The following is a 16,177-nucleotide window of genomic DNA, read 5'->3' as shown; positions in this document are numbered from 1 at the left end:
ACGCAGTGTTTCATTGAGTTATTAGGTAATAATATTATCAAACAACTTATTTGTTATTGTACATGTATGGTTCTTACATGCATTTTGTAGATTGCATGTAAAATTTTATTATTATAGGCAATGAAACAGGCTTTTATGCATGCAAATAATTATAAACTGTTTTAAAATAAGATTGGGAAAATGTATGCAGCGTCATGTTAGTATGTTGCAATCTTCTTTGGGTAAAGCATCATTGAAAACAATTACGGTGGCCAAGTACTAAGGGTGGGTAAAAATTAATTATTTCGCATATTGTCGGAACGAAAGGAAACGAAATTTTTCGCAAACTTTGCCAAACGAAACGTTAAGTTTTGTCTAAATTCGCAAATTTCTCCGAAATTTCGCGAAAGTTTTTCGTTTGTTTCGCATGATTTGCAAAATTTATCAAAATTCAATTAACTTTAAAGTTCTGTCGCCGTTTTTTGGTTAAATCAACTTTACACAAAATGATACCGATTTATCTAATGAGAAGTGAACCAATTCATTGCGAGATATTCTAAATTCTTAAAGCCGACTTACGATGACTGGACAGATTCCGATAACTGATAGGAGCTATGAGTTAGAGATGGGCGGGTACGGGTACCCTATACCCGTACCCGTAGGAATCGGGGCGGGTTCAGGTTTTGTTATCACCGGGTATAGGTTGGGTCGGGTACATTAAAGATATTTATTCCGGGTACGGGTCGGGTCGGGTTTTTTCGAAAAATTGCGCTCTTACCCGATTTTGAATGTGACCTTTTCTGCCAAAATTAAAAAAAAATGATAACTTATCCTCGCAGAAAATATTAAAGCTATATAGCGTCCTATAGGTGAGCGTGTATCGAGTAAACGGGACTTTCCATGGATTTTGAACTGGAAGTTGATTGTGAAAATTTTTGCTGCGCTATAAAGCAGGGAAACATCGCTTTTCGTGAAGTTTCTCGAGCATTTTTGAAGTATGAATGTTGTAAATTTCCTCCATCTTTCCACCATTCAAAAAGAAAAACAATTGCATGGGAACGATATGTAGTATATGATTTCTATCAAACTGTTCAAGGAAAATAGTCTAAATTAACCACCAAACACCAAAAATTATAGATTGTTCACATGTATATGCGTACACGAGATTATTCCAATTAATCCAAAATATGGTGATAAACTGTTTCTCATTTTCAAGTTCACTCATTAAATTACAAAATAATCGTGACGGACAGAAGTAGAGCGTGTTCACAGAATAAAATTGTGGTTTGTTTAGATGATTTCTGGAAGAATTGATCTCATCGAAAATTTACTAAAAGAAGTCTCATATAAGCTCAAATATACCCCGATTTTACGGTAAAATAGTTTCGGAAAAAGATGGGTGGGTAATGTCATAACCGAAGTGAAGTAGAATACATTTAGGCTGTTAATACGAATACGAATTGCCAAGGAGGGTGTATGTCCTTCCGTAGCAATTATAGATTCTGCACACCCTCAAAACAAATCTGAATTGCAGTCTGTCGACAAACACAATTCGTTTGATTCTACCATCATTGCGAACCTGTCTGGCAAACAACTTCAATGTTTAAGTGGAAAGTTAGATCGCATCGCTTCTGCTCGCTCAGAACGCCTTCCACTACAGACCGCTGCTGAACACAACAGTTTAGACGCCGTCACCGAAAATCATCTGCACAGTAGTCGACTGGAATTTTACTCTCCTGATCCGGTCGTGCTTTCTAACGATTTGAACCAACTAAATGAAGGTGCATTTTGTTCATCGCTGCCATCACCGGGACGCTCGTTACACAGTACTACGGAAGCCCCCGAGCGCTCCGACGCAGTCACGCTACCAGCCGGCGACCAGCTTAGTCGTCCCGGTCCTGCGGTCGGAGGTCGTGAGGGGGTCTTCCGAACTCCCTTCTCAGGCGAGTATTTTGTTTTACATGACAGTTCGCTTTCTGAAAACCTCTTGGTTCATAGCATGCTGTTGCGTACAACACCTGATTTTCTGTCCGTCTACTACCAGAACGTTCGTGGAATGAGAACAAAAACGCAGGCTTTCTTGCTTGCGCTCACTTCCTGCGAGTACGACATTATCGTTCTCACCGAAACCTGGTTACGCGATGATATATTAAACACCGAGCTAACGACGAACTACGCAATCTACCAAGGCGATCGCAACTCTTCTACCATAGCGATAAAGAAACATCTAACTGGGACTATACTAAGAATGCCTGGGTGTGAATGTTTGGAGCAAATTGTCGTACGCGTTTCACTGCCAGGTCGATCGTTATATATTTGTTGCATTTATCTAAGGCCGAACAGTGATCCTGACTTGTACAACGTTCACTCCTCTGCATTCCAAAGCATCCCGGACAAATGTAATAGGCGCGACAATGTACTTGTTTGTAGGTGATTATAACCTTCCCAATCTTCGGTGGATTTTTGATGACGATTATAAGTGCTACCTTCCTGAAAATGCAACCACGGAACAAGAGACGGCCATCACAGAAACGTTGGTCGCTGGTGGCTTGTATCAAATCTGCTCTCTTAGCAACGTGAATGGAGGGACCCTCGATTTAGCTTTCTTTAATGACACGGACGTGTTCGAACTGATTGAGCCTCCCACATCTATACTGAAGGTTGACCCTCACCATAAACCCTTCGTTTTAAGATTTGATATGCGTTCTGATGACGGTGAAGCTTTTGATACAATTAACGACGTTTTCAACTTTGACTTTACTCGATGCAACTTTGATGAAGTCTGGTGCACTCAATTGGCGTGAGATGCTGCTTGGAAATGACTTAGATCAGACAGTTGTGGCATTCTATGATGCCATATATGAGATTCTTCGCCGTAATGTTCCTAAAAAACGTGTCAGCAGAAAAGCAAAATATAAATTTCCGTGGTGAAACGCTGAGCTTGGTCGCCTACGCAACGTACTCCAAAAAACAACATCATAAGACCGACGACAAAAAACTATTCTTCGTCAAACTGAACTGCAATATGAAACAGGTCGGAATGATTCTGATGTAGTGAGCGCTCTATCCAGCGTTGATCCTTTGAAAGGGCCTGGTCCGGATTGCTTGCCTCCTGTGTTTATAAAGCATTGTGCCCGAGCCCTTTCTGCACCAATAAGTATTATTTTTCAGCGTTCAATCTCGGAAAATATTTTCCCAATTGCATGGAAAGAAGCTGCTATAGTTCATCTTTATAAGGTTGGAGATAGGCACAATGTTGAAAACTACAGAGGAATCTCGCTGCTGAACTGCCTAGCCAATGTTATGGAAAAGTTTCTGTACAATGCGATGTACGCTGATTCTTCCAACATAATCGATGAACGACAACACGGATTTATGAAAAAACGCTCCGCCACTTCGAACGTGATGAAGTCCACGAGCTTCCTAGTTCCAGTTGTAGAGAAGCGTGATCAAGTGGGCGCTATATATTTTGATTTCGCAAAAGCATTCGACAAGGTGCTCCACAACATTGCTGTGTTGAAGCCGGAGCGACTAGGTTTTCCTGAGTGGGTTACCAGATTGCTGCACTCTTACCTCTCACAACCATCCGCCTTCGTAAAAATTGGCACTACACGCTCAAGCGCATTCGTAACGTCAACCGGTATGCCTCAAGGAAGTCACCTAGGGCCACTGATCTTTCTCTTATTCATCAACGACTTCTATCAACTCTGAAAAAAAATGTTTTGGAAACCTAATAATTGCATAACCTAAGGCGATTTAAAGCTACACTTTTGTTAATTCCCGACAGAAAACAAAATTAAGTATTTCTCCAACGCCTTTTCTGTCCCGTTGTTGTAGTGAATTATGGCCCTTTGTTGTGGTGAAGTTTACCCCCCCACAAGTGCATTTTGCCCAGCCCATTTTTCAAAGTGTAATTTATAATGATTTTGAAACATTGCATATTTTTGCAAAGCGTTATGATTGCGATTACAGTGGAAAATATTGGTTAAAAGATGTCAGTAATTAAATTTTCCTGATTAATGTTCTATAGCAAAGTTATGATCATATATCCTTAGGGGACGCGTGTTACCCCCTCTTTTCCCAAATATTAATATGCTCAAACCTTAACCAAGCAAATTTCTTAGGGCGAAATTTTCGCAATAACCCGGCAATTGTCACGTATGATAAAATCGAAAACAAATGCAGTTCCAGGACATTAATTTTAATGAAGCTTTTCACTTGTTGGACCGCGATATTCGCAAACAAAAAAGAGTAAAATGCTCATTGCGTCATTTTGCCGCATATATAATAAGCCGACCCTAATGCGGATGCAAAACTCCCATCATGTATCAACCTGTTATGCAATTAGTCCGGTTTTACGGATATTTATTTCACTGTGTTTATAGCCTATATGTAAAACTTTTTACCAGTTTGCCTCGAGGACTGAGCACTTTAAGTTTTCCCGGGTAGTTTAAAACTGCTTTACTAAGTAACTCATATCAAATCATCAACAGAAAATCATAATATCAGCATCCAACAAGCCAGCACCGTCTCCTTTACACAACGAAACAACCAGTGTTTATCAAATCGTCAATCGTACCCACACTACTGCTTGCCAGAGGAAACACACAGATAAATTAACCCCGGTGCACCCTGGAACGCACGCCGTGCTGAATTTATCTGAACACGCACCTGACGCCACATATATTTTAAATAGCAAGAGAGCGCGGTTCTCTCGCACCAAACCACCCCATCACCAATTGACGAATTTCGCACCAACTCGAAAAACTGTTGGCAGAATCCTCTAAGATTTTAATATAACTTTCTGTACATGAAGACTTTGTCACAAAAAGGCACTTTGCATACATTGTTTTTCCAAAAACGATCTAGACTGTCTTTTGAAAAGGTTCAAGCTTTTTTCACCAATTTTTTTCAAATGGTCTTAGCCTAAAAATGACAAATCCTACAAAAAATGTTGTAGGAGTGATTTTCACAAAATTAGTCAAATTTTTGAATAAAAATATTGAAAATAATCTTCAGCGACTCCTACACTGAAAAAAGTCGATTTTAAAAATTTTAAGTTGATTTATACCTGCTGTTAAAAATTCACTGGGCACTTTTATGGAAAAAAAGTTATTTAAAAAATACTTTTCCTTGTCCAAACTGAATTTTTTTCAGTGTATTTGAATCGAAAACTAAACCAATGAAAGTCTAATCATCTCAAAGTCCAATTTCCCAACTGCTAGTTTCCTGATACATGCAAAAAATATCAGTAACGTATTTGGTAATAAACTTTCAAATGATCACAATAATTAATTAATACTAATAGCCTTCTACTTTTACAATTTTTGAAATAATCAGCACGATGACGAAGTCGACCGATAAATCGACACACCAATGACCTGCACTGCGAGCCGTGTCCAGCAACCCCGCCATTAAACTGTGGAACAATGTTTGCAAACACGGCCCACAGCAAAAATCAATTCACATCGATGTGCGTGTCGGCCATGCTAGCGCGCACAGACCAGTGTTCGTTTAGTTGTTTATGCTGATTGAATCTTTCGTGAAATTTTGTCTACTTTCCGAATCTATAATAAGTTTTGATGTAGGCGTTCATTTGATAATGTTATAACATATTTGTCGAATAAAAATTCCTCTAATCGTTTTAAACGTCACGAAAGAATGTGTCGTAGGTATGATGGTAACGATTTCGTGGAACTGAACTGCTTAAAAAATTTTTTTTTTCGAGAGTCGTCAGAATCACACACTACAATTGTAGACGAGACAGGCTACATTGTCCACTAAAACACTGCTTAAGGCTAATTACTGTGCGGTTCAGATATGTGCGGGCATAGAGATTTTACGATCGCGTGTATCATCGCGAAGGGCTCGAGCATTTGTACGCTAAAGTGTTTAATCGCGTGTACGTTTGTATGTTGCGTGTGCTAACGTGTATGTAACTTCGCGTGTATAAATTCGATTTCATAACCGTGTGCACAGTGGCACGACTTAGAACAAAAGGTGGACTAAAGTCCAAACTTTTCCGTATCGGTTCAAATGGAACGGTTTTATATAATTTTGGTACGCTGAATTCGTTTTTGATATTAAAACATTTCAAAAATAAGCGTTTACTAGTCATTAGGGTGTCTCAAAAATATTTTTTTTCGAAATCGTTCTTAAAATTTGTGTATATTAATTTTCGTGTGCTAAATCGTTTTTGATATTAACACATGCAAAAAAATTCATTATACGTTAGGGTGGCTCAAAAAATTATTTTGTTGTGAAGGTTCAAAAATTTGTTTAAAGAAGTTTTTGTGCGCTGAATTTCTATTTTAATTATAAAAATAGAAATTAACTTTACTACTTATTAGAGTGGCTCAAAAGTAAATATTTTGTCTTTTATAATGATTTTTTTCAATAGTTATTTTGGAATTTATTTTCCATATTGAAACGAATTAATGAGCATCTCATTATGGGGCTTCAGAAATGACTATTTTATTTTTACGGATCAAATAAGACGTGTTCGACTAATTTTGGAACATTTAATTCATTAGTGGGTTACTTGATATGAAAGCTACATTTTCTATCATTTTTAAAACAAACATTTTGAGCGTCTTAGTGGAATGTTTTATTGCATTCACTAATCAACAAGATGGTCAACGATTTTTTTTTCGTAGGTGTGTTTTAAATTACTTAGATTGCTTTTTTCATATCTTAAATGAAAATAAATCCAAAACCCTTTTTTCGTGTATATGGTTCATTTAAAAATGGTGTTATTTTATTTGGATAATATCGCATACACTTAAGCTATATCAGTGCTATACAAATTCGGATCAAAATATTCTCACCAAACGACTAGAGCTCAACTGTATTCACTCTATTTGACAGTTATTGCGCAAGTTAGCAAGAAATAGTTCCAGAAACATTTTATAACCTATTTCAGATGGTTGAACATTTTTACTGATTTTCAAACATTCTTAATGCCTCTACCATTTAAAAACATACTTCCCACTCGGCTCCTTACTCTTGATCACTAGTAAAACCCTTGTTCATCATGCTCTCAATACTATTTGACAGTTGTGCATGTATTCGTGTCATTATTCTAGCTATAAAGTGATTATTCAAATTCAATATCAGTAATAACCATGCGTCTGCATCCACAGTTTTTTTTAAAATTTTGACTAATTATCGCAAGTTTTCGCAAAACTAGCATATACTCATTTTAAAGAGAAAATTAAAAGCTTTCGAATGAGTATAGTGTGATCGCGGGCATTCGCGGGCGTCGTTGTTGTTATCGCATTAGAAGTTCGAATTCAATAAAAATTTATGACAAACAGTTATCTAAACACTAACTAAACCAACTAGTGACTTATTTTTGGCGATTTTATGATGTAATTTTATCACACGGATAATTTTGGTGAAGTAATGCAATGCATAAAATCAACCATTTCTTTGAAAAACGAAAATAACCGGATGCAGTTCCTATGGTCAAATTATGCAAAAAACACCTGAAATATGCCCTTCAAAAATTGCCAAAAATTCATTTTACGTTCAAATCACTTAAAATCTCGCAAAAATATCTCTGATGGCTCAACTGATAGGAGAAAAATACTAGCGAGAATATCGCATAACATTCATATATGGACTTAAGTCCGGGCTCGTCCCACTGTGGTGTGCCTTTCGCATATTCGCGTGTGTTCTTCGATGATCGCGTGCGAACCGTAAATCTGATACTTAATTTTCGATGTACGGTTTAGATACCAGAAGAAAGTATGATCTTCCATATCACTAAAGTTCCCGGGCATGTCGCCATAGAACGTGTTGTCCAGTTGATATGAGAGCTTTCTTTTTTTAATTTGTTCAGTTGAAGGCATAGACCTAGTCTGCTGATACCAAAGATAGAAACTTCCGGAAGTGACCAATTCATAATCGTGCGAGCGCGGGTGTTGTTAGGTTCACCCTTGAGATCGAAGTTTGAAAATTTATTAGCGCTGAGACGTTCACCTGATCACCGGGATGTTATCATGTTTGAGAGATCGCGCGTGTAGGTGCCGTGGATGGTCGCGAAGGGCTCAAGCATTTGTACGTTAACGGGTTTGTCACGTGATCCTTCCTCAGAACAAAATAAGAAAATAAAGAAGTAATAATGGAATATTTCTTTAATGACATAAACTCTTTTCAATGGGTTTCTTGATTAATAAAAATATATTTAGTTGCTAAATTAGACAATATCTTCCCACAAACTGAGTTTAATTGGATTCTGAGATGATTATGACTGACTGACTTATGAAAAATTCAGTTTGAACAAGAAACATTTTTTCAAATAACTTTTTTTCTTTGAAAGTATCCAACTTAAATTTTTGACGGTAGATGGGGAACATAATTACCTATCTTGGAACAAAATTTCATCCAAATCAATGATGGGGTTTTTTAGGAAATCGACTTTAAATTTTTAATATCGATTTTAGTGTAGGAGTGGATGAAGAATTTTTTCAATATTTTTATTCAAAAATTTGACTAATTTTGTAAAAATCACTCCTACAACATTTTTTGTAGGATTCTTTATTTTTAGGCAATACCCTTTTGAAAAAAATTGGTGAAAAAAGTTTGACCCTTTTCAAAAGACAGTCTAGATCATTTTTGGAAAACAAAGTATGCAAAGTGGCTTTTTGTGACAAAATCTTCATGTACAGAAAGTTTTACTAAAATGTGAGAGGGTGCTGCCAACTCTGAATACGATTTAGCGCGAAATTCGTGAGTTCATTTATTTAGCTCCGAATGAAAGAGCTTTCTGCTTTTTCTGTGGTGTGTCATCGTTGTATCTTCTATGTATGCATGAAACTGGAACGTCACTACGCCAGCGCATCATTGGAATGATATGCTATTAGCGCCTGGTGGCAGTCATGGGATTTATTACCTACCACCGAAGAATGCGAGCTGATATGAAACGCAGCAGTTGCTACGCCTACAACGTCAGAACACAAACTAACGAATTTTTCTTATATTCTCTTTTTATACCTGTCAAGGTTCACTGAATGACAAAGGGGCAGTCCTAGCAGTCGAATTGTACCGACCAATCATGGATCACTGGTTACATAAAATCCATTATTTCAGTTATTTTAGTAATTGTACATTCTACGGAATCGGATACAAAATTGTTGTACATATTTCCAATCAGATAGCGTAATAAAATTCGCGAGAAAAAAAAAATTTCGCGATGAAACCTTTAATCCTTTGTGTATAATAGAGTTTATTCATTTTGAATTCGCTGTGTTGAGAGCCGACTTCTTCATCCTCGCTTAGCGCCTAACCCAGGTTTAAACGTACTAGTGAACCTGGTTTAAAAGTTAAGCGAGGGTGAAGAAATCGGCCCTTAGTGAATTATTATATTACATTATTACATTAAGCGATCATCGATAGCGCAAAAGGTCATTAATTAACCAATCCCAAGAAAAGAAGTACTCGTAGAACGGTGAATGTAAGATAATCATGTATATCCTCTGATAGTATTACCCTATCCGAATCGAAAGTAAATTATTTCGAATCAACCGCAAATTACACTAACACGCATTCCAAAGTTTCCATTAGAAGACTAATGGTATTGGCTTGTCGAATATTCTCCGTTCGACCTCACACGAACCGGATCGAGAAGAGTTTTCCCCAACTCAAAGGAAGCTGCCATGTTCAGAGCGAGCGCCCATTAATGCAATATGTGCACCACATCACCACCACCGGCATAGCCACCGTGGCCAGTATTTATTCAATGCGTGAACATGGCATCCGTCCGTGGCCGGGTTGGACCATTCCAAAACCGCACGAGCCTTTCTACGATGCGGTTTTGTGGTTCTGTTTTTGAGGTTTTGTCAGAATATGCCCACAGCAGCAACCGCGATATCACATTGGCGGCGACGCGACGCTAGGAACCTCACAGCTTTATTACCTCCTCCCGTAATAAATTTTCTTCACTTGATACATTGAGGCAACGGATTTATCACATTTTAATTCGACACGGAACAAGTGGCCGTGATGTGCTCATTTTGGCAAACTGTTCAAAGCAAACAACAACAACAACAAAAAACCTTTCGCCGCGATTGGCCATTTATTCGTTCAGCACGAAAAATGTTTGCAGTTACATATAATAATGCCTGATGCACACTCCTATCATGCATCGTAAGGCACCCCCAGAATGGTCGTAAGTTTTGCCGTGTTATTTTTATGGGGCGAAGCTTCTTCGGGAGAAAAGTATATTCCCGTGTTTGAAAGGTGGTTTTATTTCTTCCAGAGAGTCATCATAATTTTCCAGCGTATAACTTCTTCGAGGGAAGCTGGAATTTAGAATGTACCACAACAGGTCGGTGCTGTTTCGAAAGGTTGTAAAAAACTAGGCACCACTCTCAGGCTCAATAATTTCACGTTACTTACAGGTGTGGTGGAGGTGTATCCGTGGATCTTTATCTGTGCTCTGAGCGGAAGTATGCTTTTGATGGAAAAGTTCACCTAAGAGAAGTGTCATAATTTACATATGGCATAAGAGGGGTACTTTTAACCGAATGATATAAAGTAAAAGATGAACGCACTCAGAAGAAATTGTAGATGCTTTAGATTAAATTATTACAACATATCAGTTTGTTTGATCGAATCAACAAACATTGTTTTCCAATGTACTACAATCATTCGTAACCACTTAGCGACATAATCGGTTAATCAGTTTGAATCAACCGGCTACTTGAGATGTCGTTCTGATGAAATGCTTCTCAATATATGATAACGGTGATATGATATGATAACACACGATCAATATAAATTAGCTCAAGTCGCGTTCTTCATCATACGGTCATCAATCGCTATTCCAAGAACATCAAACCAACCGTGCAATAATGAAGCTACTTTCAATTATTTCCTTTGCTTTGGTGGCCTCGGTTGCCCTGGGCGTAAGTGTGCAAATACCGACCAACCGTTCCCTGCAGGACGATTTCGACGAATTCGTTGCGTTGCTACCGACAGAGGAAATCATCAACGTTGCCCTCCGCTATGTCCTTGTGGACAAGGAGGTCCAAGCGGCTGTCCAGTACATCACGGGGCCCGAATTTTCAACCATTTGGGATCAGGTATTTGCCCTCAAGGAAATACGTGATATCCTTGACTACCTGGAGGAAGCGGGCGTTCATGTGTATGATGCGCTGAACGATTTGGCCAATCTGATTGGAGTTAAGCCGATTAAACCGTCCACGGTGGAAGCTCGTTCATCCGTCAGTATCCGTGGTCTGAATGGTATGATCGAAGAGGTTCTAAGCTTGCTACCCAAGGAAGAACTTCTGGCGCTGTTTGAACAAAAACTGACCAACAGTGCAGACTTTAAAGCTTTTTTCGACAAACTAAGAAGCACGGATATCCAGAAGCTGGTAGAGCTTTTCAATGTAAGTATTGCTTCTTAAGTAATCTCTCAGTACAGATTCTAATAATAAATGACTATTGTTCCTTAGAGTTCTGCTGAGCTACAGTCACTGTTTCGAAAGCTGCGTGAATACGGTGTCGATGTCGATGAATTTCTAGAGCTGGTGAAGGGATTCTTCGACTGGGGATACTAGTTAATAGTTTTGTGAACTTGTTATACTAATATTACCTTTTATTTGAACACAAAATATATTTTCTTAATGTTATGTAGTTTTAGACATAATCTGTTTTTTTTCAAAACGAATGCCGTTTCAGATATACACTTTAGATGTTCCTTTTTGCCTTTCTCATATAGAAAGGTTATGCAATTGCTCCAAAAACCGACCTTCTAACCGAAGCCCGGAGGGCCGAGTGTCATATACCATTCAACTCAGTTCGTCGAGATCGGAAAATGTCTGTGTGCATGTATGTGTGTATGTATGTGTGTATGTATGTGTGTGTATGTGCGGATATATTAACAAAATGTCCACATCATTTTCTCGGACATGGCTGAACCGATTTTCACAAACTTAGTGAATGGAAGGTATAAGGTTCCCATCGGCTGCTATTGATTTTCATTTAATTCTGATTTCCGGTTCCGGAGTTACGAATTGAAACGTACAGTCACATAGTTAAATGAAATGTTAAGTTATAGTTTGTCCACGTAGGTTTCTCAGAATTTTCTGAACCGATTTTCACAAAATTAGTCTTAAATGAGAGGTGCAACGTTCCCATCGGCTACTATTGATTTTTTTGGTGTATCCGACTTCCGGTTCTTGAATTATAGTGAGTACGAGCACACCGAAAATCCCGATTTCAACGTATACAGCAATTAATGTAAAAATGTGAACAATTTACGAAATTGTGAGTCTAGTTGCTTGGATTTGTAGTTCTAGTTCACTGACGGCCATTCAATGTCTGTTTGGCAACATTGACCCCCACAGACAGTTCCGGCATTCCCGAGAAAAATGGCCATATTTCAAAATAAACAAATTCACATCGATTTCTCGGAGATCGCTAAGCCGATTTTCATAAACTTAGCCTCAAATGAAAGGTGTACCATCACCATAGACTGCTGTAAAATTTTCTACGGATCGGTTGTATTGTTTCGGAAATATAGACTGAATTGTTCGGCCATATATGAAATTCCATATATATAAGCCGCAACTGGAAAATTTTCAAAAATCGTATTTATGTATTTTTGATGCCAAACACCTTTAAAATGCATGGAACGTAGAGATTTGATGTTATCTCCAACGGAAAAATTAAGTGAAATCGATTTTTTGGAACTTGGCTGATTTTGCAGCTTCCTGCCTACCGCATACAACAAGCTTACGCAGTTGTTTGAAACCCAACTTGCTAATCGAGGGCCGGCGGGCCGACTTATACACCATTCGAGTCAGTACATCGAGATCGAAAAATGTCTGTGTGTGTGTGTTTGTAAGTGTACCTATATATGTGCATACGCGGACTTACTAACAAAATGTGCACCTGCACATCGATTTCTTGAAGATGACTAAACCTATTTTTACGAACATAGTCTCAAATGAAAGCTATGTTAATCCGACTTCCTGTTCCGGTGTTATCGCAAAATAAGTGAAAACACACAGAAAATACCTATAAGCCTATTTCTGGAGATGGCTTAACCGATTTTCACAAACTAAGATTCAAATAAAAGGTATAATATTCCCATCGGCTGCAATTGAATTTCATTTTGATCCGACGTCTAGTTCTGGAGTTATGAGTTGAGGAACACGGTTACATAGAAAATCTTGTTAAAATTTATCCACATCGGTTTCTCGAAATTTTCTCAACCGATTTTCATAAACTTAAATGAAAGATACAATGCTTACAACTTTTAGTTCATGAATTCCAGGGTGATGAGAACGATTACGCATAAACTTCCGATATCAACGGATACTGCGACGAATGTATCAAGGTGAAGTTTTTTTTTAAATGTGACAACAACTGCTTGGATTTTTAGTTCTAGGTTCCTAACAGTCATTCAAAGTAGCTTTGGCCAAATAACAATTACATCGGTTTCTCGGCTTGACCGATTAAACCAAACTTAGTCTCTTAGAAAGCTTTTATAGCCCCATGAACTGCTATTGAATTTCATTCCGATCCGACTTACGGTTTCGGAGCTCCGGATTGTGGCATGCGGTCACATAGAAAATTCCGATTCAAGCCGATACCGCGATGAATGAAAAAGGTAAAAATTTCGCTAGAAACAACTTGCATTTGTAGTTCTAGGTCGCTGGCGGCCAATCGAAGTCTCGTTGATCACATTGACCATCATAGACGGTTCCGGAAGTGACACTGAAAAGTGGCCTCCTATCAAAATTAACAAACTCATATCAGTTTGTCGGAGATGGTTGGTCCGATTTTCACATACTTAGTCCCAAATGAAAGGTATATTATTCCCATAGACGTCTATTAAATTTTATACGAATAGGTTATATGATTCTGGAAATATAGACTGAACCGTCCGGTGACATATGAATTTCCAATAAAAGCCGGAACTAAATAGTTTTCAATGGGAATGATCCCATGAAATTTCAGAAATCGAATTCGTATTTTCAATGCCAAATATCTAAAAAATGCATGATTTTTTTTTAAATTTTGGGCATAAAATATTTGCCCTACACATGGTGCGAACATTACCCTTTTTCTCCCATCAACTGATCAAGGCAACCAAACTATGTCACAAACCGCCGATTACTGGTTATGATGGTTCAAGTTTTCGACTTCTTTTTGCTTTTTGCATTGCAATAAAAAAATTTTTGAATTCACAAATGCCCCCCCCCCTCTCATATTGTGACAAATGTCAAAGTCAGCCCACCTCGATTGAAATTTTTGAAATTGGTGCTATGGGAAAATATGGAGGAAAAATATATTGAATGCTATAACTTTTTAAGTAGCAACTAGAAAATTACTATTTGTACTTCTTTTTAAAGGAAATAACCTTAGTATTTGAATGCAGATATTTTTAAAAAATTTCTAAAAAATACGGGAAAGTGGAATACTGTGTCATTTTTCTGCTCCATGATGCAAATCATACTTATTTTGCAGTTTTTCTAATGTGAAAAAATCCCAGAAATCGATCGGAACCTTTTTGACCTTTGTCCGAATACGAGAAGTTGGGGTTATAGGGCCTTTTGTCATTCATATTAAATTTTATTATTTTCTAGTGCATATATCTCTATTATCCTTAAATGAATTTTCATAAAATGTACCTTGTTGAATGTGGAAAATTCTTTATAATACAGCAAAAGTAGATTCGTTGCCGGTAAAATCCAGAAACATAAATTTTTTTGACATTAACTGTACAAATCACATTTTTTTCATTAAATGACCTAATACCTCTACTTCCCCTATTTTTCCAGATTGGAAACTTTTCTCATGTGATCCTCAAGCGCAATTCACACTAAAAGTAGTAAATTTAGTTGTGTTCCGGAGTGCAAAAGCTTTTCCAACAGAATCGTTAATGGTACTGTTATATTTAATGGTCAGCTCAGTTCGTACATCTTTCATGAGATATCCATTTCCAATATACTGAGGACCTTTTTGTTTAGTAAAGTTTTAACCATAAGGTCATTCACCTATACCGCAGAACTAGTACCCGCTGCTCTTTCTGTCATTCTAAAACAAATTGCTTCAATACACATAGTTTAAATACTTTTAGAAGCGATACCGTTTTTGTATGTTTGCTCAATTACAACTACACTAGTCAACTTGCAAATTATCGACTACTGTTTTTTTTTCAAAACAGTCAAACAAGTACGATGATAAAAATCCGCTAATCAAATCTCAAAATAAGAGTAACTTTTAGATCAAATATACAGATTGTGTAATATAGACTTGAGTAAAGCTTGGCGTAAAGTAGCCCCCAATTTATATGAAAAGAACATATGGTCACCATTTACCAAACAATCAAAAGTACGGACAAAAAGTACAAGCTCAATTACATTACATTTCTACCGTTGGACAACATACTCCCGGCTCCGTAGCTGATATTCATCAAACCATCTGCAATCTAAATTATGATGACCTCACGACTGTTTCTCCAGGTAAAGCCAAAGAGGGCATATGTCCTCTCGAAGCTACTTTTGATACTGCACCCCCTCAAAGCAATTTTCGGTTCCAGTCTACCGTTGGACAACATACTTCCGACTCCGTAGCTGACTTCCACCTAGCTATCCGTGACTCAAATTATGAAGACACCACGACTGTTTCTCCAGGTAAATGCCAGGAATGTATATGTTCCTCCGAAGCTAGACATACAGATACTGCCTCCCTTCAAATGGATTCCCGTTCCCAGCTCAGAATATACTACCAAAACGTGAGAGGATTACGCACAAAGATCGATGAGCTGTAACCGACGCAGAGCACGATGTCATTATCCTGACAGAAACATGGCTGAACGACGAAATCAATTCCCTGCAGCTGTTTGGACCTAGATATACGGTCTATCGTAACGATCGTGACCCAGTCGTTTCTGGTAAAAAAAGGGGCGGGGGTGTACTTATAGCTGTTTCTAATCGGTTAGCGTCTAAACAAAAAAGTTTTAACAATAACGACGTAGGACAACTCTGGGTAAACCTTAATAGCCATGGTATTAACACATGCGTGGGCGTCGTATACCTCCCTGCGGACTTCGCAGATAACATAAACGTTATTCAGCACCATATTCAATCCGCACTTGACATTGCTAATTCGCTAGAACCCCAAGCTTCTCATTTGTTATTTGGAGATTACAACCAGCCTGGTCTTGTATGGAAAACGA

At 37.9% G+C, this 16,177-nt stretch overlaps 1 protein-coding gene across 1 annotated transcript; it reads left to right on the top strand.

Moving 5' to 3' along the window:
• The first annotated feature begins 10,816 nt into the window (after positions 1 to 10,816).
• Positions 10,817 to 11,546, top strand: LOC131691932 (protein G12-like). Its single transcript, XM_058978692.1, has 2 exons — positions 10,817 to 11,375; positions 11,442 to 11,546. The coding sequence occupies exons 1-2, from the start codon at positions 10,836 to 10,838 to the stop codon at positions 11,544 to 11,546; spliced, it is 645 nt and encodes a 214-aa protein (XP_058834675.1). The 5' UTR covers positions 10,817 to 10,835.
• Positions 11,547 to 16,177: the final 4,631 nt, after the last annotated feature.

This window comes from Topomyia yanbarensis, chromosome 3, assembly GCF_030247195.1.
Source record: "Topomyia yanbarensis strain Yona2022 chromosome 3, ASM3024719v1, whole genome shotgun sequence".
Taxonomy (NCBI): Eukaryota; Metazoa; Arthropoda; class Insecta; order Diptera; family Culicidae; genus Topomyia; species Topomyia yanbarensis.
This window is presented reverse-complemented; position numbering and strand designations above follow the sequence as displayed.

Coding starts and splice junctions, on each gene's coding strand:
- LOC131691932 (XM_058978692.1), top strand. CDS start 10,836: ATGAAGCTACTTTCAATTATTTCCTTTGCTTTGGTGGCCTCGGTTGCC. Junction 11,376..11,441: donor AGCTGGTAGAGCTTTTCAAT/GTAAGTATTGCT, acceptor ATTGTTCCTTAG/AGTTCTGCTGAGCTACAGTC.